General features: G+C 42.3%; 1 protein-coding gene across 4 annotated transcripts in view; it reads left to right on the top strand.

Annotated features, from left to right (window-relative positions):
* Positions 1–25,609, top strand: part of PMS1 (PMS1 homolog 1, mismatch repair system component) — a 160,763-nt gene that overhangs the window by 90,372 nt on the left and 44,782 nt on the right. For 3 of the 4 annotated variants that reach the window (XM_082260227.1, XM_082260229.1, XM_082260230.1), the window contains exons 6-8: positions 14,995–15,108; positions 17,764–17,889; positions 24,855–24,989. In XM_082260227.1, the coding sequence (XP_082116353.1) occupies positions 14,995–15,108; positions 17,764–17,889; positions 24,855–24,989 (375 nt within the window). The remainder of the gene's footprint in view (positions 1–14,994; positions 15,109–17,763; positions 17,890–24,854; positions 24,990–25,609) is intronic. The other variant, XM_082260228.1, reaches the window with a different exon arrangement.

Raw genomic sequence — 25,609 nt, forward strand, 5'->3', positions numbered from 1 at the left:
TGGGTATATATGTTCAATTTTGTTTCGTTCAACCAGCAAGTTGAACAAAAAAAAAACTCACCGATCCCCCCACATCAACAAAAGCAATGTTGATGCAGGGACATCTTCCCCTGCGTCTTTGTATTCGGACAGCGGGGACTCCCTCCTGTCATGATACACTGCTCAGCACTGCTTGAATACTGGTTTTCCAGAATGACTGTTCAACAGAAGCCAGTCGTTTGACAGGCTTCTGTTTCACAGTCAGCGGTACATATGGACCGAAAGTCATCTGGTTTCTGCTAAACCGTCCATTTTTTAGTCTGTGTATACCCTGCTTGAAAGTAAAAAATGCCCCAGTGCCAGTGGGATTAAGAATGCCCCTGTATTGGTGGTCAGTGAGAGTAAAAGATTGTCAGGAACTATGAAATCAGACTAGGACAGAAAATGCAATTAAAATCACCCCTTGAATGTAATAGTAAAAAATGGTAAGAGAACAGTAAACGTAGTCAAAACATAAGCCAGGGATCGGAAGCCAAAACGGGAAGTCAGACGAGCCAGTGATCAGGAAACCAGAAATCTGTGTAGTTGGAGGCAGAGGAACAGAATCAGGAACCAGAAGGGACGTCAGACGGGCAAAGTCTTTCACAGGAACACAACAGAGAAACTCCAGATATGTTGACCAGGCGAAGGCAGCAAAGGAATGAACAAGACAGCCTAAATAGCCAGAAGAGGCTGGCTGTAGACAGGACTGACGGGCAGATGATAACCAGGTGAGCCACTGAGGGAACAATGAGTTTTGACAATTAATGGACAGCTGAGCAGCTTGAGCACAGAGAAGAGAGCTGCTGCGAGCCCAGCCCTGACAAAGATGCCCCTGTGGGGACTGGTAAATTGGGAAAAAAATACCCTGGCATCACCCTGCCCCCTTCGCAGGCATTGGTTTTTGAGAATAATAATTCCCCACCTCCTCCCTGACAGCACTGGTATCCGTATCGGGTCTCCCTCCCCCAACTTAAAATTTGCTTTGTGTTTCTGCTCTCAGCACCCGCTGACACTCTACACAGCAGCTTCCCAGGCATTGCAAGAGGACAGTTCATGGAAGTCAGCGGGCCATAACCATTCAGAGGGCCGCAGTTTGAGGACTGCTGCTCTTGATCCTTTTTTTTTTTTTTTTTTGCATCCCTGGGTGGGCCCGAATGCATACAGACTTTTTATTTTGGCCTATTCAGTGTGTGTTTACTGTGATTGGCATTGTTTATAGACCTTTCATGCCACTTGATTTTGTTGAGACAAAAAATCATTTGAATGTTTTAATGCAGTATGAAATGGCATAGTAGAGCAGGTGAAAAGCATGTTTGCTTGCCTGGTTAGTTCTAATACATTAACACACATTTTTAAGTGCATAAACAGAGTTGAAACAGGATACATTTGGCCACCTCTTATTAAACCTAAGACGATCTGCAGATAGTTATGCCTCTTTAAATTAAGTACCGCATGGTGTATCATCATCCAGTAGTGTCAGGTTCATTCTTGGCTTTTTATTTGCTCTGGTTTATATATTGTATGAAACAAACATAAGCATAAACTTTATTTGCAGCAGTGAAACTAGGTTATTCGTGAATCATTTAAAATTTTGCTAAAAATGTTTAATTTAGATGTTTGTAAACTATGTAACAAACCTATTCATAAAATGTATTTAAAATCTTAGCTTTCACTGTAACTGGAAAAGAGAAAACTCTACTCAGTGATATGGTATTGGCATCAAGCATGTCCTGAAAGATAAGAAATCCATGTTTAGGTTCACACAAAGTCTTTCATTAGTAAGGTCTCAATCACATTCTAGAACCAAAGAGGAGGAAACCTGGTCACACTTGACTTTTACAGTCAAGTTTTGCATACTACAGCTGCCTTAATCTTGTGTTTTTTCATTATATTCGCATTTTTATTGTCCAGGCATATTCACCTATTTTTTACATTTTATACTGCATAGATATCTTCTGGCTAATAATGCAGCCCATCACAGTGTACCAGTATGACTATCTGTTCATTTTTGGAGCAGAAAAGGTCTTGTACTACCCAGAACAGTCAGAGCTTTTCTTGTTAAGAAAGGATGGGACAATGAAAACTACTACAGGTAGAAGAGCCACACTCAATATCTACTAGCAGCTTTCATTTTTTTCTCTGGCCAGAAGATCAGCATGATAGCTAGGCAACCTTCATTTTAAGAAAATCAGCTATGGCAGCTTACATATTTCCCTGTGCACTGTTCAATACATGAATTCTGATGGATGATGATGGTGAAGATGATACAAAGATTGGGATTTGCTTGCTTTTTTATGTAAATTTATATCAGTAGTTACTGTATACCTTCTGATGGGTCTTGTCGTCTCAGTGACAGATTTCTGTGACAGGTTAGTATCCCTTGGGGGCAGGCTACAATTTTTGGGGGGACAAAATGGACAAAAAAAAAAAAATCATAATTTTTATCATAAAAAAAGCACAAAATCTATAGCATTTAAATTTCAAATAAAGAGGAACTCTAGTAGTTTTTGTGTGTATTAAAACTCTAGTAGTTTTTGTGTGTAGCTGCTGACTTTTAATAAAGACACCCTCACCTGTCCCAGGATCAAGCAATGTGGCCGCCCGAACCCTCGATTCTCTCCCTCTTCTCTCCCCGCCGCCAGCATTACAACTGTGGACACCTGGCTGTGACAGCTTGCAGCTTCACAGCCGGGTGCACACTGCCCATGTGCAAGTTGCGCTGCGCCTCCTGGATGGTCAGGCAATCTTCTGGGACCTGTGACGTGTCCCAGAAGTTTGCATGGAGGGGGGGGGGGCATTCTGTGCAGAAGTGGGAGCAGATACCTGTCAGAACTAGTTACCCACTCCCCACCCCCCAAAAAAAACTTACATGCCAAATATGGCAAAGGTGGAGGGGGGAGGGTTAAACCGGAACTACCCTTTTGGGTGGAGCTATGCTTTAATTCTTGGATTGTTAGAAAGGATTTTATTTTATTTTGATAGGTTCCAATAAAGAAATACTGTAGCTCTCATAAGTAGGGTCTTTTGAACACTTTTGTATTGAAATTAATTGTAACTGAACTGTAAAATCCTGTATAATGAAAAAAAATGAATTTTTTTAGGCCTACACCGTCACAAATATTTTAGAATTCATTGAATATCATCCCATAATTATAGACTTTAGCATTAAGAAGCACATTGGCTCTAGAACCTTTATTTGCTACAAATTGACAGTTTCATAGATCATAGATTATGTTCAAGTTCCAAAGGCTGATGGAACATATTTTATTTCATTTTTATCTGCAAAACACAAATTAAAGTCTTATTAGCAAAACAATTCCAGCATGGACTGTTTTATTAGACTAAGATCTAATTATAACAAAGCTGCATCAAATACAAATTCTTTTTGATTTTTTTTTTATTTATTGATGAAAGGGCAGGTAAATTCAATGTAATAATACATTTTGTACCTCCAGGATGATTGTTTCTGTTTAGTAGCTGTGACTCATCCTGGAGATGATGTAGTATAATGATGTATCCTAACGCTCTTGCTGCTGTTAAATGCCCATGACACTTGTTGTTCATCGTGTCCTGTGGTTCTCTGCCAGCAGGTACTCAGCTCCTAATTAAAGCCTATGCATTTTGCTTCTTCATAGCTTACACTACACATCAAAAATTCATTAAATGCTCAACTTCCATACAGTGGAAAACTGTTTTATATGCAACATGTTTGTAAATTATTAGCAGTATCCACTATCACAAAGTTTGCATTTAATATGTCCTCGTGTTTCGCAGCTTTCTGAAAGCTGTTTACTAAAGTGATCTCTTTACAGTTATGTAGATCTTCTACCCAGGAGGTCAAGCAGTGTAATAACATCCTTGCATTAATCAGCAACTCAGATTTATTACTGTACCTGTGCTTCAGTTGAAACATATGCTTTTATAAACAGCATCATGTTTATTTAGTTACTCTTGAAAAGATTACTCTCAGTTACACATTCAAAACAATTTGTATGCTCTTCTGATAAAGAAATTGGGCAAGGGTGTGAGTTGTCTTAGCCTAGGTCATGATGTGCTTTTCCAGCTTGCGTACTATGAAAAGGACATAGAGAATGAAGGGGAGAGCGCAGCTCTCTACTAAGCATTACTTTTACTTACCCAATCTATTCTAGGATTCAGGCTTCCAGGTTATTACAGGGCACAAATATCACTTCAAATATTGCCATAGCTGAACTTCCTCTAAGTATACTTGTTTCCTGACTATCTGTCTTCAATTCTTTGCAGGTCACTGACACAGGGTGTGGATGCATCTTAGAAGGTCAAAACTTTTTATCTGCATAGGGGCTCTTTCACACGGGCGATCCGATCAGATCCGCCTGTCAGTTTTTTAGGCGGATCTGATCAGATCCTCCATGCAGCTCTATGGGGCAGCGGGTGTCAGCGGAGACACCTCCGCTGACACCCGCTGCCATCCGCATCCGATCCTGTCCGTGAAATCTGGACTGATGGAAACCCTATTTTTCCATCCGTTCAGTAATCGGATCGGATCGGATCTGATGAGAGTGGACAGGCGGTCCGCTCTCATCCGATCCCCCATAGAGGGCAGCGGGGGCTGTGACACCTCCCTCTCCGCTCTGCAAGCGGAGACGGAGCTGTCATCCGCCGGCTCAGTGGGGATCGCGGATCGATCCCCGCTGAGCAACACGGATCCGCCTACGGAGGCAGACCATGTGAAAGAGCCCTAGCTGTTTTGGATCATTAACTGAAAGTATCAAAGCCATTAGACTATATATTCACAACCCAGAACTAGCATTTTTAATAGGGAAGATCAGCATTGCAGCTCTTATACGATCTTAGAACAAGGTTTCTGTAAAATACCCTAAAGTCATATGTTAAATACAAGCATGCTCATACATGAAGGTACATGTAAATGCAACAATGTTTCAGAAGAATGGAATTAGTCATCAAAGATGACATTTGAACAAACCGTAAGGGTCCTTTCACACTGTGCGGTCCGTTCTCTGCTCAGCGGGGGATCGATCTGCCGATTCCTGCTGAGCAGACGGATGACAGCTCCATCTCTGTGTGCGGAGAGGGAGCTGTCAGATCCCCGCTATCCTCTATGGGGGAATCGGATGAGAACGGACCGCCTGTCCATTCTCATCCGATCCGCTGGACGGATGGAAAATAGGGTTTCCATCTGTCCGGATTTCACAAATAGGATCGGAATGACATCCGCTGCCCCCTAGGGATGCATGTAGCATCCGATCAGGTCCGCCAGAAAAACTTTCATGCGGATCTGATCGGATCGTTCGTGTGAAAGGACCCTTAAAGTATTTCTGTAGCTGAAGACATTGTGAAGAAATTTATCTTCAAAAAGAACAAATAACAGCACCTTTCCCTTGTATTTTCTGTCAAAGCAGAATCTTGATAGCCTGTACAACTTTCTAAAAAAACAAACTTCAGGTCCTTATAAGCTGTTTGAAACCAACTCTAACCCAACTTAAGCCCTTTTGACATGGGCAGTGTCAGACATCAAAATTTAGACGGTTTAGGCAAGTTTTTTTTAATCGCTTCAGCCACCTGTCAAAACCAAGTAATAACCACCAGACAGCCCAATACACATTGTTGGCTCAGCAAAAAAATAAAACAAATGGAGCATGACGCAGTTGGCAAGCGATACTGCTTGCTATTGAGCACCCTAAGAGGTGACTAAATTCAGTGCAACTGTAACGCAACCAATGGATGCAGCTCATATCCCCTTCTGATTGCCTGCTACCCATGGGATAAATGCTGCTGACAAAATAATCCACTGCTGATCACATCAGTAACTAAGCCCCCATGAATGAGGCCTTAGATTCTCCGGTGGGAATTTTAAGCAGCTCAATGCCTCCATCCAGTTAAAAGGCAGGTGTTTTTTGGAGTGCCATTTGAAAATTGTGCTGCAGAAAACTCACATGTGAGGCCAGTGTGACCTTTGAAAGCTTATGACTGAGCTGTCATTAGACTGCTCAGATCGCATAGAGCCAATCAGAGTGGCTCTGTGCCTTGTGAACAGCTTCTTTGTCTGTCTCTACTGCAGATTGTCGCTTCTATTCTGGCACTAACCACTGACCACCAACAGAAGGCACACACATTAGAGGCATATTGAATATAAATGAGCACTGACCACCACTGAGTAGCAAGAGGGACAAGGGGGTATAATGACCATAAAGGAGGCACACCACTGTCTTAACTACTACTTATATTTTTACTTATACTTTATTCATTTTATTACCATTTTTTCTTGCACAAATATGTCTGTGCTATATTTTTGACTATTCTTTCACTTATTTGCATTCTGTAATCTGTTCACAGAAAAATCAATAAAAATGTATTAAAACCAGAAGGGGGGCACACTTACCACCTGTGTTATGGAAGAAAGCCCCTCAGTAACCATCAGTAAAGGACACTTTTCACTATCCTCATTCAGGACTGCTGATGGAAATTGCAGGGCCCCGTCTAGACTACCTGACAGCCCCCCCCCCCCCCAAGAAAATATTAAAGCTCTATTTCGATAAAAAATACAATAAAATCATTATTAGAAGACACAAATACAACATGCCTCACATAATTCCTGCTAAATCCAAAAAAGAAACTGAGCCGATAAATAAATCTGTGTGTGAATTCGGTCTTGGGACTCATGCACATGGGTGCTGTGAATCAGTGGTTCATTTATGTGGCTTGAGCCACCTGGAGCTGTACGAACATAGCTGCAGGTCCTAATTGGACAGGCGTGGGGATGCAGGTGTACAGCCTGAACACAGACAGTGTGCGTTTGGGGGCCACTCACCTGCACACCTGTCAGATTAGGGCCTGCAGCTGTGTTTGTACATGCACTGCATCCCCATAGAATGACAGGTGACTCCAGTCCAAACCCCTCCATAACATAGCCAGAGTACCTGTGTGAATGAGCCTTTGATTATATATATATATATATATATATATATATATATATATATATATATATTTTTTTTTTTTAACAAAGAAGTCGGGGGGGGGGGGCCTATGGTGAAATATTATTATGACAGACTTACCTAAAAAACAGATCTCTCCAGCAGTTTGCTTTCACTGCTAAGAGGGATTCCATCTTCATCTGGTCTACCTGGGTTCTTGGGCTCCAGTCGTTTGGCCAAACTGCGATGATGAAACTCATATGCATGCGCGCAGGAGTCATGGTCACAGCACAGCTCTCTCAATGGAGGGTATGCCATCCATTGAGAGCGCAGTGCACATGCGCCGGTGCTATCACCGGCTGCTATATTTAGGAGATATTCACTGTACTTACATGTAAGCCCTATTATAGGCTTACCTGTAAATACAAGATAAAAAATGGAGTTTATTACTGCCAAATCAGTTAGTAAATGGTTAAATAGAAGGAGTTGATGCATGGCTTTGCAGAGGGAACTGACAGTGTAGGGGAGAAGAAGCAAAGTTGCATAGGTCAGGAAGCAGTCTGGGGGAGCTACATAAAGCACACTAAACTGCACAGGGACAAGATAACAGGCAGCTATGTAACCGGTGTAACAGAAACCTCTTCACCGCATGGGAATGCAGCTGATCAGCTGTATCAGGAAGACAGAGCAAAGGCGGAGAGAGATGAAAAAATATACAGGCTGGGACAAGGAGTATTGGAAGAACTGCAGGGAGCAAAAAAATTGTGTCTCTCTTCCTCTTGCAGATAAAAGCTGGCAGGGGGATGGGAGCAGCCTTCATCTGCTGTAGGAAGAGAGACACAATTGTCATCTGCCACTAATCTCTCTCCCTGTGTGGGCCCCCCTGTCGGCTTTGGCCCTCTACAACAGGACCAGTGGTCCCCCCTATCAGCGGCCCTGTCCTCAGTGTTTTACTTTCTCCCTCTCGCTGCTCAGTCCCACCAGGTGACTCTTTCCTATGACAGAAGGTCCCTACCGCTGCCTCCTGCTGTACCTGCAGTGACTTGAGAACAGTGGGTTAGTCCAGCTGGTAGGAATGTGGAAGCGCAGCAAGGAAAAAATGTGAACTCCCTGTTAAAGTACAATTTTTAGTCAGCGGGATGATGAGTAACAACTATTTTTCTAGAACATTTGGTACACACCACATTCCCAGTCTCCCATAACCAATAGAAAAAAAGATGAAAAAAAGAACATTTGTTTTTGACAAACACTTTTAACCTCTGGACTCTACATGACCTACTCCTTACCCCTGCACTCTACCTTATACTACTGGCCCTTGAAATCTGGGTTTTTGTTCCTGACTCCTTCACTCTACATTACATATTACTGACCCCCTGAACTCTAGGTTACTTACTCCTGACTTGTCCACTCTTTGTTAAATTTTAGATGTTTCTGAGGAGGCTGCTGGCTGACTGCAAGCATTTCTGAGCTATTTCAGAATGAGTCCGTCCAAATAGAAAGGCTTAGGACTGTCTAAATCTATTCTCAATGACATGAAATAGAGAAGCCTGGCTTCTAAATCGTTAATCATTTGTTAAAGGGAAACTTAAGGGTGAATACTTACCTTTCCAACTGTCCCTCACCGGTGCCGGCATCTTCTTCTGTGTGCTTGTCTTTGGGCCTCTTGATTGGCCAGTGGAGGATCATGTCACTCCTGCGCATGTGAAAGAGCTAGTCATTCTGGCACTCAGAGACCCGTCCCAGCACTGCAAGCTGAGCTGTGCATATGCAACTAAATTTACAGCTTCGGAGAAGACAGGTGAGCAGACAGGTAGGGGTTTGCTGTTTCTTACAGTGGAACTTCAGTTCACAGCTCATGTTCAAATCTACTTTACAACTGATAATGAACTCTTTAGCATAGTACAGACCAGGGTAGTTATCGCCATTGCAGCTCCACAGCCCCCTCATAAACAAAGATTAGTCCCAACTCTTCAGATGGATAGCTTTGGGTCACATTTGTAGCATTGGTGCACATGAGAATAGTCCCAGTCAAGCCTGCAGGCAACAGTTAGGCTACTAGATTGCTGTATGGTCAGTTCCTGAAGAGCTCAGTCTCTTTCTCTAGCGGCAGATAGTAAATCCCCACAGCAGCAGCTCACCAGTCCCAGCAGCTCACCATTCAGTTACACAAAGCAACTCTGTTCGCACTCTGGATCCCGCTCAGGCCACCAATATGTAGCAGTGGTGGTGTATACTGGACATAGATGTGCACTCTCTGGGCTCCCTCGTAGCAACAGGAAGCTGTGTCCTGTACAACTTGAGAAAATTCAGCTCTTTCCCCTCCTCCTTCTCTCACTACCTGTAGCAGGAGGAGTGTACATTGGTACAAAAAATGAGATCCTTGCTCCTGACAAAGTCAGTTGAAGCATGCAATGTGTTGGGCCACTTATATCCCTGTCTGGCAGTCCCCACACCCTTTTTTTTGCGATCTGTTGTTTAGTAAAACGCTTTCTTCTAGTTTTTTGTTGTTTCACCAATGTGTTTCTGCATGATTAAAATTTTTAATCATTCTGCTTGCTGAATATTGCATACAGTTTCATCTTCATTAAGACCACATGTAATATATCATACATGCATTTTACTACAACTTCACAGAAATGTTTCTCTCCCCTGGATAACATACTGAAATTGCATGCTACTAGACAAGTACATAAAAAAACAAACCTCATTTTATTATAAAATGTCAAAAAAAATGTGTGTGTGTGGACAAACATTTTTTAGCGACTATTTTTACCCGAAATGTTTTATTTATTACTTTGTTATTAATTTCCAGCTACACATTTCTGCCTACTAAGGAGAATTCTGAACAAACTATAGGCAGAAATATTTGTGTATGGTATATTGTAGTATTCCTTTTTACATTTTTAGGTAGGACTGTGCTATTATAGTCTGTATAATAGAAACCTAAAACATAGTCTGTTTTCTGAGCACTTCCTTCCTATAAAGCTGTCTGTGTACACATTTTAAAAATTACACATTTTTTTAAACAATCAGTTTGCATGCTGAAACCAGCTCAATTAGAGTTGTCAGGGCTTGGATGTCCAACCACCAGGCATATATAACTGAAATCAAGACTAGCATGAGAACTGCTAAAACTCAACAGATGCAAGTGTTTATGAGCTTGTATTTTCAGATGTCCTTTCTGGGGAATAGTTTACAAGCAATACACCCAGTTGGCCATACTAGGAACCCAGTCAGCTGGTTATGTGAATTTGTGAATGTATTTTCAGTAACCCTTTCAGTGCTAGAACCCAAAATTTATTTTTCATTATATCTGGCATCAAATCTCACTGTATATAGTTAAGAAAATACTTTTTGGGAAATCATTTTGGAGTTTGTCGCCTGGAGATCCTGCTATCTTATTTTCTTTCCTTAACAAACGACATAAGCAATACAATTTATGCTCACAACATAGAGTTGTGATAAAAGAACAACCAATCAGGAGTCTCTGGTGATCTACAGAGGAAGGTAGTGTTTGTTTACCTTTATAAGAACCCTTCAAGGCTTCCGAGTTGGCTGCCTGCTGGTGATCCAAGCCCAATGCCATTCAACATACTTTTTTTAAAAATATATTCAATCAGAGATTGGAAACAGGAATATACGTGGGTATAAACAAATGATGAATAAAAGGGAGGGCGGGGGGAGGAGGGAGAGGAGAAGGTGAGCCAGGAGGGGAGGGAGCCAAAATCAACAATGCTCAACCAGGAAAGTGGGCATAGATCTACTAAAAGTTCTAGGCTAAATTTTGTAGGTTTGAGGGGCTAGGACTACCCAGTATAGGCGACTGTTAAGCAGCAGAGCAGAAAATACTATGTGTCACGACATTTTGTGAAAGGTAGCTGTAAGGTGTTCTATGCTTTGTTTAACTTTAGACAGCCACAGAGCAATGAGGGAAGTGACAGGTTGTTTCTAGAGGGCGGGGATATAAGCTCTGGCTGTATTTAACAAATGTACCATAAGTGAAGATTTGTACAGCGAGAGCAATACCATGTTGAGATGAAGTAAGTAGCTCAAAGGGCAAGTACCAAGTTTTACTGCCATGAGCCATACAACAAACTGACATATTTGGTCCCAAAAGGGGCAAATTAATGGGCAACCCAGAAAATTTGCAATTAAGTACTGTCCTCTCAGCCACATGTCCAGCAAAGCCTGGCTGTGTTCGGGGAGATCTTATGCAGGGTTGAGGTGACGCTATACTAACGCAATAATATTTTGAAGCCCTGCTCCTGAGACTTGTTAGCGATGGAGGATTTATGTGTAAACAAATTGTTGTACCACCTGAGCAAGGGGAGAAAGTCATGTGGGTTGCCTCCTTCGCCTACGTATGTTTGATGAAACAAAACCTTCGGGGGGGCGACTAGAAGTTTGTGTAGCCAAGACAAACTGTGTGGACGGATGTGTCCAGACATATGTCTTTAAATTCCACAATTCTCCATGTTTGGCGATAGTGTATTTTAGAAAGTGGTAGATCTGATAAGCCAACCAGGTGTCCATTGGCGTATCCAGCGAATGTTGGATTTCCGACAGAGATCCTGCTATTAACAGCATTTCCTGTTACAGGCTACCAATGCTAAGCCATTACTTCACAATTAGCAGCAGTGTGGTCAGTCTGCGGCCAGTCTGTGTGTCCACCCCTTCAGTTGGACATTAGGCTGTCTAACAAGTTAAGTTGATAGGCTGCCCAACAGACAACTGAATTGGCACACACGAAATCCTGAAAATGCTGCATCTAATAGCCTTGTCAGCCTGCAAAAGAAAGTGCTGAATCTGGCAGAATCATCAGGCTTTGCAACAAATTCACAAAATATAATTTGCTTAAGAGACCTACATACAGTGAAGCATGATGACAAACATACTGAAAAAAGAAAAGATTTTGGATTTACATACACTTTAAAGTGTCACATAAATAAAAAAGTAAACCTACTAATAAAAGCATTAGATGTTCTCTCATATTTTTCATTGCTCCTTATATTCCTTAAAAGTATTGTTGGTTGTGAAGCTCAGTCCCATAGCATTGTGTCATACAGGTCTTCAACTTTTCTTGAATAGTGGGATTGCAGGAATTGAGCATAGCTTTAATTAGTTAATGTTCCCATCCAACGCAGCAACGTCACTGAAGGTGTCCATGACCCCTTTAGGCCTTCTGATGACATTGGAAAGGAGCAAATGTCACCGAATATACCCAGATGTTAAAGGCCGGTGGTTGCAACCAGTAAACGTGGGTTTAGTCATGGGTGACACTGTAAGAAGGCACTAACAATTATATTTTATTAGATATGCAATATTTTAGTAAGGGTCCTTTCACACGGGCGGTCCGATCAGATCCGCCTGTGAGTTTTTTAGGCGGATCTGATCGGATCCTCCATGCATCCCTATGGGGCAGCAGATGTCAGCGGAGACATGTCCGCTGACACCCGCTGCCATCCACATCCGATCCTGTCCGTGAAATCCGGACGGATGGAAACCCTATTTTCCATCCGTCCAGGGGATCAGATTGGATGGGATCGGATGAAAGCGGACAGGCGGTCCGCTCTCATCTGATTCCCCATAGATAGCAGCGGGGCTCTGACACCTCCCTCTCAGCACACAGAGCGGAGACGGAGCTGTCACCTGCCTGCTCAGCGGGGATTGGCGGATCAATCACCGCTGAGCAGAGCACGGTCCGCAACGGAATGCGGACCGTGTAAAAGGACCCTTAGGTGGTTTGGTATATTTTGTTTCTTGAGTTCTGCTTTCATTTTGGCTTCAGTTTAAAAGGGACTGATGTATTCCTTAACAAGCTACAGTACTCACTGTTGCAAGGGGGAAATCTACAGTATAACTCATTGTTCACAGAAAATGAATTTAGTGCTGAGGTTGATGGCAGTGCAGTGTTTACCTCTCTGCATGGTTACTCAGTGTTTTACAAATGGACTCGAACATTGTTAAGTAGTTTTAAAGAATATTATCTTTTTGGACCCAATGTTGATGAGTTACTGTTGAGAGGTAAATGACAGCAATGAACATTTTTGGTTAAATACTGTATATTGAAAAACCTGAACAGGCTATATAAGGAAATGTATTATTTCTTTCAGCAAATAAAATAGTTAAGGCAATGCTATTTAGTAATTTTATTTTGCCCAAAATCTGCTTTGGCATTTAAAGTGGTTGTAAAGGCAGAAGGTTTTTTCCTCAATGCTTTCTATGCATTAAGATAAAAAACCTTCCGTGGGCAGCTGCCCCCCTCAGCCCCCTAATACTAACCTGTGCCCATCTCGATCCAGCGGAGTGTCGAGGCTGCCCAGGACTCTCCCTCCTCATTTGTGCGAAGGCAGCGCAGCACCATTTGCTCCCGCTGCTGTCATTCAAAGTCCGTAAACCAATAAAGGGAAAGAGGAAGGCGTGGCCTGGCCATGGCCCCATGTCTGAATGGACACAAGGAGCTGTGGCTTGGGTTGGGTGCCACCCATAGCAAGCTGCTTGCTGTGGGGGCACTCAACAGGAGGGAGGGAAGTAAAAATGAAAAACTAAAATAATATGGTTGGATAAGTGTGCACACCCTTAAACTAATACTTTGTTTAAGCACCTTTTAATTTTATTACATTATTTTTGGGTATGAGTCGATCACCATGGTATATATTGACTTGGCAATATTTGCCCACTCTTCTTTGCAAAAACACACCAAATCTGTCTGATTGCGAGGGCATCTCCTGTGCACAGCCCTCTTCAGATCACCTCACAGATTTTCAATCGGATTCAGGTCTGGGCTCTGGCTGGGCCATTCGAAAACGTAAATGTTCTTCTGGTGAAGCCATTCCTTTGTTGATTTGGGTGTATACTTTGGGTCATTGTCATGCTGAAAGATAAAGTTCCTCCTCATGTTTAGCTTTCTAGCAGAAGCCTGAAGGTTTTGTGCCCATATTGACTGGTATTTGGAACTATTCATAGTTCCCTCCAAGTTGACTAAGGCCCCTGTTCCATCTGAAGAAAAACAGCCCCAAAGCATAATGCTGCCACTATCATGCTTCACTGCGGGTATGGTGTTCTTTTGGTGATGTGCAGTGTTGTTTTTGCACCTGCACCAAACATATCTTTTTTTGGAATGATGGCCAAAAAGTTCAACCTTGGTTTCATCAGACTATGACACATTTTCCCACATGCTTTTGGGAGACTTCAGATGTGTTTTTGAAAAAATGTATCCGGGCTTGGATGTTTTTCTTCGTAAGAAAAGGCTTGCCACTCTACCCCATTAGCCCAGACATATGAAGAATACGGAAGAGTGTTGTCACATGTACCATAGCCTCCCTGACCAGTTTTCTTCTCATCTTTTCATCAATTTTGGAGGGACGTCCAGTTCTTGGTAATAGTCACTGTTGTGCCATATTTTCTCCATTTGATGATGACTGTCTTCCCTGTGTTCCATGGTATATCTAATGCCTTGGAAATCCTTTTGTACCCTTCCCCTGACTGATACCTTTTAACAAAGAGATCCTTCTGATGCTTTGGAAGCTGTCTGCACACCATGGCTTTTGCTGTAGGATGCGACTAAGAAAATGTCAGGAAAGACCTACTAGAACAGCTGAACTTTATTTGGGGTTAATCAGAGGCACTTTAAATGAGGGCAGGTGTGTACTGACTCCTATTTAACATGAGTTTGAATGTGATTGCTAAATTTTGAACACAGCTACTTCCCCAGTTATGAGAGGGTGTACACACTTATGCAACCATATTATTTTAGTTTTATATTTTTATCCCCCCCTTAAAATATTTCAGTTTGTTTTTTTATTGAGTTGTACAGTTTATAGGTCACATTAAACATGGAAAAAGTTCTGAAATGATTTATCTTTGTCTCGTTTTTTTACTGCACAGAAACCTGACATTTCAACAGGGGTGTGTAGACTTTTCATATCCACTGTATTTTATATTTAACTTTTAATAGAAAACTTCTATGTGTGTAGTATGTGTGTGCACCTTTTTCTGCCTCTTTGCACTTTTTCTGACACTTTTTCATAATTCTAAATTATATGATCTATTGTTATAGGTGGTTATATGGCAGAAGAACAAAGTATCAGATCACAAAATGGCACTAATGTCACTTTTGGGGACAACAGTCATGAACAGTATGGTTCCTTTCCAACACCAAGATGATTCAGAGGTTAGTATTTTTTATTAAACATGTAGATGTTATATACTTGGCCATTTGGGTTGCTTATATTTTTCATGCCATTATCCTCCAGTTGAGCAGAACAGAACTTTTCACTCCATTTCAAGCTCATTGAACCCAGTTTTAAATTGATTCTAAAGGCAGGTTTTGCATCTTATTGCATTCTATGTGTTAAAGGAGTTGTAAAGTCAGAAGGTTTTTTTTATTTTAATGCGATCTATACATTAGGATAAAAAGCCTTTAGTGTGCAGCAGCCGCCCCAGCATCCCCTAATACTTACCTAAGATCCCTCTCTGTCCAGCGATGTCCACATATTTCTCAGCCATCTGAGATTCTCCCTCCTGATTGGCTGAGACACAGCAGCGGCACCTTTGGCTGCCGCTGTGATCTATCAAAGCTAGCTAGCCAATCAGGAGAGAGAAGGGTGGGTCCGGGTCCGGGCTCCATATCTGAATGGACACAGGGAGCTGTGACTTGGCTTGGGTGCTCCCATAGCAAGCTTCTTGCTTGGGGGGCACTGAACAGGAGAGAGGGGCCAGGATCACAGAAGAGGGATCCGAGAATGGGAGGATCCATGCCACTCTGTGCAAAACCAACTGCACAGAGGAGGTATAGGGAAAAAAACACAACTTTACAATCACTTTAAGATAAAAAAAACCTTCAGTTTGCAGCAGCCCCCTTAGCCCCCCTAACACTTACCTGAGCCCCATCTTGATCCAGCGATGTCCACGAGTGCCTCGACCGCCCGGAATTCTCCATCCTGATTGGCTCCTGCTGCTGTCAATCAAAGTCAGTTAGCCAAGCAGAAGAGAACTGGGATGAGGCAAACCGCGGCTCCTTATCTGAATGGACATATAGAGCTGTGACTCGGCTCGGGTGCCCCATAGCAAACTGCTTGCTGTGGGGACATTTGACAGAAGGGAGGGGCCAAGGGACCTGGCGAGGGACCCTTAAAGAGGAGAATCTGGGCTGCTCTGTGCAAAAACACTGCAACAGACAACAGAGCAGATAAGTGTAACCTGTTTGTTATTTTTAAAGAAAAAATATCAAGACTTTAGTATCACTTTAAGCATGCTGGACAATTTTTGTGGACATTCAGTAGCTAATGTAATATTTCCTGTTGCCAGAGATCTGTATATTTTCTTGCCAACATACATAGTTGTGTTCACTCCAAACTAAAGTGAAGGTGAGTGTATTTCTGGACTTACTACTTGCCAATCAGTGCTTGGAAAACTGGTGTAAAAATTGCTTTTGTATTTCTTTGTCTTCCCTGCCTGGAGCCATACAGCCTTTACAAGTACACTGTCCCTGTTGCGTTTTTTTTTTTTTTTCTCCAAAGGTTCAAAAGGTTGTCCTTTAAATGATCCCCATAACAAGTGGACATCAAGGTTTTCACCAAATTTGAAAATGATACAAAAAGGATGCATTAAGTGTACACAGGGAGTTTCAAGGAGTACACAGAAGTGTAGCGAACACATGTAGCTGAATATGTTATTTAGCCTATTTGTTGTGATGCATGTATTACTGCCGGTTCACATTTCTGCGATGCGGGAACGCTGCGAATATACAGCGATTTCCTGTTTCGCATCCGCACCCCTGGCAGTTCCCACTGCCATATGCGATACGCTGGGGGTGTGAATTAAAAGTTAACAACATCCCCAGATCAGATCGCATATCGCAGTGCGATCTGAAAGTTCGCACAGAATTGGATCGCACTAGTGTGAACCACCATGCGATCCGATTCTGCTGCGGACCAAAAAAAGGGTCCTGTGCGAGTTGGGTGCGATTGCGGTGGGAATTCAGCCATACAAACTGTATGGCTGAATTTGCACCGCACAGAGATCGCATGCAATTTTAGGAGCAGTGCGCTCCGAATTACATGCGATCTCTGTGATCGCAGAAATGTGAACTGGCACTTAAAGCAAAACTTTAAAACAGGAATTGAACAAATCTAAACCCCAAAGCAAAAATGTAATATATTGCAGTTAACCAGTTCTTAGATGTGGTGGCTTCTTTTGTTTTCTTTCTTTAGGCTAAGAACATTTTTTTTAGCAAGTACAGTAGATACCTCTTGTTCCCGTGAGTTTAAAAACAGTGTGAATATTTTTATCTTGTTTCTTTAAATTACTAGTCTCATCATCCCACCATGTAATAGGGTTGAGCAAAGGTACATATGTTTATGTTAGAAATAAAGGAAAAGCTGACTGGTAAGTTGCAGCATATAACATTTTTATTTTTGGGTTTAGCTATGCTTTTTACATGGATCTGGTCATAGGCAGGTAGATGTTGTGCTGAAAATAAGAGACGCTGAGGCATTTGCCTGTCCTGGCTGCAATAGGACCAGTAAGCTAAACCAGCACATTCGTCATTAACCCTTTCACTGCTGGATGTGTTCCCACTGTAGCAGCCAGAAGTATGTGTAAATCCCCTGCAGCCAGCGACGTAAGTCTTGCATTGGTGACACCGACTTCTATTTTGTAAATCGAAAAAACACGAATAAGCCCATGGTATCAAGTTGGAAATATTTGCCCTCCTAAGTCTTACTCTTACCTTACCTACTTATTACATTGGGCTATCACATAGGTGAGAAATAGTATGGCTGTGGCCACCCCTAGAGCAGAATATATTTATCCTTTCTTATGTTAGCAGATCAGAATTCATGGGTTTCTTCCAAAGCGAGAAGCAGACAGCAGTGTGACTAGTTCTTCAAGCTCAGAAAGGAGTTTTATTTTCATCAACGAGCGACCAGTTTATCACAAGGAAATATTGAAGGTAACTGTAGACAATACTATTTGTTTTTCTTTTTGTCTTTTTGTGTTTTATACATGTGCACTGTTTTTATCTGTTCCAGTTTTTAATATGCTATAGTGCTTTACTGAATATGACATGGAAGGAATGCAGACTAAATTGCTCAAGCACTCCAATATTTTTTTCTAAAGCAAATGTGCAATACAGGGAAGCAAGAACTGTACTTGCTGCAAACACCAGCCGAAATCTTACCAAATATAAGAAAACTCTTGTTTGGCTCTATTTCCTAGAACTGTTCTTCATACCTTATTAGCGTATTTCTGTTTAGAGCATTCTTGATTTGTAGAAATTTTATACTGCCCTTCAGTTTTTAGAATTAAAAGACTGAATTTTAATGCCTTATGGCAATGGTCATCAATCTTTTTTGCACCAAGGGGCAGTTTCATGGCAGTCACTTTTTCAAGGGACCTTTGGGGGGGGGTGTAGATGATGTTTGTGAAAATCATTTACATTACAGTACCCCTAGAAATCACAGCCACCCCCCCCCCCCCATCACAGTGCCCCTTGCAGTCATCCCCACCCCCCTTATCTCTCTAATCACAGTGCCTCCTTTTACTCTCTGCCACCCCTGCACAGTCCTGCCTTCGGCAAGGCAGAGTCAGGATTCAGCCTGTGTCTCCTCTCCCAAATCCTATAATCTGGGCAGGGGGCGGGAGGAGCTACAGATCTGGATGGAGGGCAGGAGCTGCCCAACTTATATTATCAAGCGGTTGATTACCCACTTGTTCATATGAAAAGACTCTCACTTTCTGTGCAGATCTCCAGCTCCTCCCAGACCCTGCTCTGCTGATAGGATGACATCGTTGGCGGGGCAGGAGAGCCGGGAGAGGAGACACAGGCATGGCTGCATAGCAGGAGGTGAACGATAACCACAGTCTGTGATAATGCTGTCCGGACCGCGGTCGCTGATTACCTCCCGCTGTGCGGCCTGGTCATCAATAGGCCATGGACCAGTAGCGGTCCATGGCTCAGGGGCTGGGGACCCTTACCTTATGGTTTCCCTGGGATTTTCCATGATTTTCCATTGACAAGGCATGTTTATCTGTGAATAGTAATTTCTTTAGTCATCTAAGCAACTATTTTAGGTTAGCTATAGCCTTAAACGTTTTTCTAAATAACCTGTACATTTTCATCTATTTTACCCACTTGCCTACTGGGCACTTATACCCCCTTCCTAACTAGGCCACTTTTTAGCTTTCAGCACTCTCACACATTGAATGACAATTAGTTATGCAACACTGTACCCATATAAAATTGTTGTCCTTGTTCACACAAATAGAGCTTATTTAATCACCACTGGGGTTTTTTATTTTTTTGCACTATAAATAAAAAAGACCGAAAATTTTGTAAAAAATGCATTTTTCTTTGTTTTGGTTATAAAATTTTGCAAATTAGTAATTATTCTTAATACTATTTTGACCAAAATTTATACTGTTACTTTTCTTTGGTAAAAATAACCCAAATCAGTGTATATTATTTTGGTCTTTGTGAAGGTTATAGAGTCTACAAGCTATGATGCCAATTATTGAAAATTGATTACACCTGATCACACCTGATGTACTGACGGCCTATCTAATTTCTTGAGACACTAACAAGCCAGGACAGTACAAATACCCCGCAAATTACCTCTTTTTGGAAAGTAGACTTTCTAAAGTATTTAGTAAGAGGCGTTTTAATTTTTTTGAAGTTGCAATTTTTTTCTCACAATTCTTTGCAATATGTTTTTCTTTTTTTTCACAAAATTGTCATATTAACAGTTTATTTCTCTCACACGGCATATGCATACACCCCAAAACATAATCTGCTACTCCTCCTGAGTTTGTGTGAGACTTTTTCGCAGCCGAGCCACATAGAGAGACCCTACATGCAAGAAGCACCGTCAGGTGTTCTAGGAACATAAATTACACATCTAATTTCTTGACTACCTATTAGGGTCCTTTCACACGGGCTGTCCGATCAGGTCCGCCTTTCGGTTTTTCAGGCAGACCTGATGGGATCTTGTAGTCTCCCCTATGGAGCGGCAGATGTCAGCAGTGACATGTCCACTGACATCTGCTGCTATCCGATTCGATCCTGTCTAGCGGATCGAATATGATTGGATAAAAACAGACAGGCAGTCTGTTTCTTACCCAATTTCCCCATAGGGGAGAGTGGGACTGTGTCAGTCTCCACACTGCACAGTGAGCGGAGATGGACCTGTCATCTGCCTGCTCAGCGGAAATCAGAGAGCCAATCCCCCTCTGAGCAAGCGGATCCTAACAAACGGAGGCTCCCGTGTAAAAGGGGCTTTACACGTTTGAAGGCCTTGGAGCACCAGGACAATGGAAACGCCCACAAAATTACCCCATTTTGTAAAGCAAACACACCAACATATATTCTGTGAGGCCTAATGAGTCTTTTGAACATGTAATTTTTCCTCAAGTTTTTGGAAAATGTGGAAAGAAAATTAAAAAAAAAATGTTTTTTTTTTTTTTCACAAAGTTGTCCATTTATAAGCGATTTCTAACACATAGCATGTAAATACCAAATATTACACCAAAAAGTGTGAAAGGGCTCTCAGCACAAAAGAAATGCTATAATTATCACTGTATATGTGTACCTAAGAAATAGATACATTTTCATCTCTTAAAACACTTCATACAAAGAGTAAAAGCATACCCTAAGTGGACTCAGGTTAGCTGGTGGAAGGCTGGTACCATCTATACAGGGAAAGAATGGTTTTGGACATAGGAACACTTTGTCCTTGTGAAGCATTAGGTAGGGCTACTTACAGGAGAGGGCCGCTTACTCTGAAACATGTTTGACAGACATGATAGCCACCAAGAAGGCTTTTTTGCAGGGAAGGTCATCCAAGAGGAATTTCCTAATGGGTTCAAAGGGTGATTTCTGCAGGGAAGAGAGAACCAGATGGAAAGCAGGAAAGCTAGAATACAAAGTACTGAGTAGTCTCTGGGTTTGAAATGCCTGTGCTCACACCAGGCGAAAAAGGATCTCCAGGTACAGTAGATATACTCTTGTCCGTAAAAGCTAGGCTTCAACAGCCATACTGTTAAAGCCAATGACTGCTGTTAAAGCCAGAAGCAGGATGATATGGGAGGTCTTGAGACAGCATGCCCGTGTTCAAGGTTCTTGTGGTTCACCACATTGCAATAAGAATCACCAATTTCTTCTCTTCCTCTAATTTGTGGTGGAGTTGATGAAAAATCTACACTATAGGGAAAGCATACATTATATTATCCTGGAGGCCAGGATGTCAACATCTAGAGTCCCTTTTTCTGATATAGGAGATAGAAGATGTTGGGATGAAGGGACCATTCACCTTGGTCCAGGTTGTGATGACTGGAAAGTATGCCTTCTAATATTTTACTCATCTACTAATTTTCTGAACAGCAGAAAATTAGTAGATGACAGAGAGTGCATTTCTATCTAGATGATCAGACTTACTTTATTCAATACTGCCTGACTTCTGGTTGCCAATGATGATTGTCATAGTCTACTGCCTTGGCATTGTTTGATTGCATAATAATGGTGTCCCTGGAGAAGAGGGGTCGAGTGGTTGCATAGCCAGTTTTATTGCTCTGAGCTCCAAGATTTGGTTGGAGAGCTTTGCTTCACTGGGTTGGGTGACCAGGTTCCCCTATGTGTAAAAGAACACTCCTCCCCAGCCTGTGAGGCTGGCATCTATTGTTATTACCTCTCATGAGGGTGGAAGAAACCCTAATTTTCCCATTTTTCAAGGCTGGATTGGCAATCCAACAAGCTAGGACATTCTTAACTTAACTTAACTAGAGAGAAGCAATGATGATAATAGTGTTTGTTCCAGACCAATAGAAAATTGTGTTGAAGGGGTTAAGAGGGAAACTGGGTGAAGGGAACAGTCTCAAATGAAGTAGTCATGTTGCCTAGGACTCTCATGGAGAATCTCATTGAGGAATGTCTTTCGGATCACAAGGTCCAAGCATATAACCTTAGAGAGAGAGAAACTTGTAAGGAAAACCTTTGCCTGGGCTGTGTCTAGGATGAGGCCTAGGTGTTCCAGACCAAGAGAAGACTGAAGGGCAGACTTTTGAAAGCTTATTGCCCAGTTGAAAGCCTGAAAAATCAGTAAAGTTTTGGATGTTTGCAGACAGTTATGAAGGTGATGAATGCTTCAGAAGAAGGTTGTCATTACCTGTTAACCTAGAACCCCAGGAGTTTTTAAGAAGGTGAGTAGGGGTGAAAGCAACTTTTAATATTGTGGGTGTAGAGGATAGGCCAAATGGCAGTGCAGCATATTGAAAGTGTTGGTCTCCTACTGCAAAATGCAGAAAGCACTGTGGAGAAAGCTTTATAGCAGACCCGGTGGGCTGTGTGTTCCAAGTCTTGTACCCAAAGTAAGGGCTGCATTTTGGCTTTGAATTTGAAGCCTGGGGAGAGTGATGTAGCACTCTGTGTTTTTTAGGAGGTAGAAGCTGCTGAAGAGGGGGACCTTTCCTCCTGTAACATCCTATATGAACTTATCAAATGTCTCACCTAAGAGATGTCCTCCTTTCTCTGCATTAAGGTAAACAAAACCTGAGTGCATCCTACCCTTATACTTGCCTTAACCCGATATCGATCCAGCGATGTGAATGAGAGCAGCAGTTCTCTCGGCTCTCTCTCCCTCTGCATAGGCTCAGAGCCACTGGTTCATGCTGCTGTCGAGCACAGTCAGTAAGGGGGGAGCACACGGAGCTAGCTTGGGATCAGTATCCGTGCCCCTATAGCAAGCAGCTTGCTATGGTAGGGTGGGGGGGGGGAGCCAGGAATGCTGGCAGGGGACCCAGGAAGAGGGGGACCAGGGCTTGTCTGTGCAAAACCATTGCATATTATTTCAAAATAATTAAAGATTTACAATCACTTTAAGATATCCTAATTTCCTAATCATACATTTTGCTACACAGGTTGAGTTGTCAAGTGCATAGGGTTATGCTACTGTCTTCAACAGACTGGATACTGGCAAACAAAAACTACGAGGAGAGCCCAGTATAACCCTTTCCACTTTTAGCTTATCCTTTCAGTTTGTCCTAGGAAAATAAGAAAGGCTTACAATCGGCTAACGGTTTAGGGATGTTTTTTAAAAGCACTTCCTAGGGTTCCTGACATTAAAAGCCCAGACCACTGTCCCCTGTCGCTACCCTACTCAGGGGCCTTTTTAACCCCTTTGGGGGCTGGCCCCTTTTCCTGCTTATCCAGAGTATATGCCTAAGTTTATGGGAAAAAATTATAGCCATGTTTGCTTACTCAGAATGCAGGGCCTGTAAATGGGCACCCACACTCTTTCCTCCAGAGTCCACCTCTGATTTTCATCTAGCTGCAGCTGCTTTTGCACATTGGGATAAGAAGAATGGGGATTGTATCTTGTCCGTTTTTAAGGACTTGGTATGTGACAAGTTGTGTACTGAAATCTTCCAAATTTAAAGCGGTGTTCCAGCCTCCCCCTCCAAAAATGAAAGTCAGCAGCTACACATACTGTAGCTGCTGACTTTTAATATTAGGAAACTTACCTGTCCTGGAGTCCAGCGATGTCGTAACAGCAGCCTTTGCGGCTTCACGGGTGGGTCCCTACCACGCGTGCGCGAAGCACGCTGCGCATTCGGATTGGCTTGTCGGCAGGGGAAGGAGGAGGGGGCCAAACTTCTGAGGAAGTGGGGAAGGGGTACCTGTCAAACACAGGTACCCGTTCGCCCCTCCCCCCTGAAAGGTGCCAAATGTGGAACCCAAGGGGGGGGGTGGAAGCAAATGAGCGGAAGTTCCACTTTTGGGTGAAACTCTTAAGGACACTATTTTTGGTCCTTTGTGAGGTAGTTTACATGTACTTTGACCTGGGGCAGACTGTTCAGGCCCTGCAGAGTTTCAGGAAGATCCTAAGTATGCCCTGTTCAAGGGTTCACGGTTTTCCTCCCTCCGGAGAAACTTTAGACCCCTGTGGTCCTGGTGTTGGACTTTGCAGTGGAGGAGTCGGTTGATCCTCCACTTTTGCATAAGGGTTTTGGGCTTAATGGTGGCCTCCTTCAAGGCAGTTCCGCATGCTCAATTTCACTGCAGACTTTTGCAACTGAATGTTCTGTCTGTGTGGGACAGGAGGGCTCTGTCCCTGACTGCCAAATATGCCAGACCTGCAAAACCAGGCTTGCCCTGGCAAGGTGGGTCATGAGTCCAGCAAGGGGTCAGGAAAATGCTTCCTCCTATTGGTTTGGAAGGTTCTCCTGACAAATTCCATCCTGTCTTCTTTGAGAGGTGTCCTGGATACCCTCTTAGTATTGGGCACTTTTGGAAAAAGCTTGTCTCCAAATCAATGTTCTGTAGCTTATTCAGAGTGATTCAGTTGTTCCTGCAACACTGGAACTCTCGACTGCAAGGTCAATCCAGTTGGACAATGCCACAACAGTGTTATACATCAACCACCAAGGAGAAACCAGAACTCTTACATTAGGATTAGGGAATACTAGCTAAATGTCCATCTGTGGTTCATGGTTATCATCTGTGTCCAGAGGATAAAAAGTAATGATTACCTGCATCATCAATGCTAAATTAAGATTAGATACTTTGAATAATGTTTGGTTTAAACTATTGTTTAACAAATTATTATCTAAAATTCCCTTTTAGGTTTTTATATTTTATTTTCCCCCTGGTAATGTGTTCCATGGGTATGCTTTATGCTCAATACTATACTGGTATGTTAATAATGACTTTTTATTTCACAGATGGGTAACTATTGTATCACTTGGAGTTTTTCTAAAGCTCATGTAAAAATTATTTGATTTTGGCAACAAGGCATTGACTTGCCTTTTTGTGCTAATGGATCAAGCACCGTGGATATGTTATGTATCAGTTTTTTAGAACTACTGTATACCTATTTCACAACATCATTTATTTCTTACTGTTTTTCTTTTGTTTATTTTTTTTAGATGGTTCGATCCTACTATAGCGAGCATACAACATCTCGTTCCTATCCTGTGTTTTTCATGAATATTGTTGTCCCGGCTTTATTTGTAGATGTCAATCTAACTCCAGATAAAACTCAAGTAATGTTACAGAATAAGGTGACTGTCTATTCCTTGCTTTAATATATACTCTCTTTCTGTTGTACATGAAGCCTGCAGATCAGTTCAGCATGAAAATCTGATTGATGCTTTAATGTTCTTTGTCCACTGTTAGGTGCTCTGTTTATTTAATGTGTATGTGCAGCCAAAAATGTTTTTTCAGTTTTAGTAGGGAAGGGTTATTTTTGGGATCTGTGTCTGATTGCAGAGATTTATCTTCACTTTCTGTACTGAAAACAGGACAGGAAGTAAAGTAAAATCTACAAAGTGAGGGAAATGCAGTTCTTAGACAGTTGTCACAAGAACTGTTGTCTTTATTAAAAGATTTTCACTCACTACTTTTTTTTAGCGTTGCATGACCGCACAGTTGTCAATTAAAGTAACGCAGTGCCGTGTCGGAAATGGCCTGGTCATGAAGGGGGGGGTAAATCTTCTGGTGGTTAAAGCAGAGCTCCACCCAAAAGGGTAAGCTCTGCTTGTCTGCCTCACATTTGGCACCTTTTTTTTGTGGGTGTGGGGGGGCAGGTACCTGGTTTTTGACATGTACTTGCTCCCACTTCCAGCTTTCCCTGATTCCTCCACAGCCTACTCAGACACTTCACAGGTCCCAGGAGATTGCG

This window comes from Pelophylax lessonae (assembly GCF_965119305.1).
Source record: "Pelophylax lessonae genome assembly, chromosome: 6".
Lineage (NCBI taxonomy): Eukaryota > Metazoa > Chordata > Amphibia > Anura > Ranidae > Pelophylax > Pelophylax lessonae.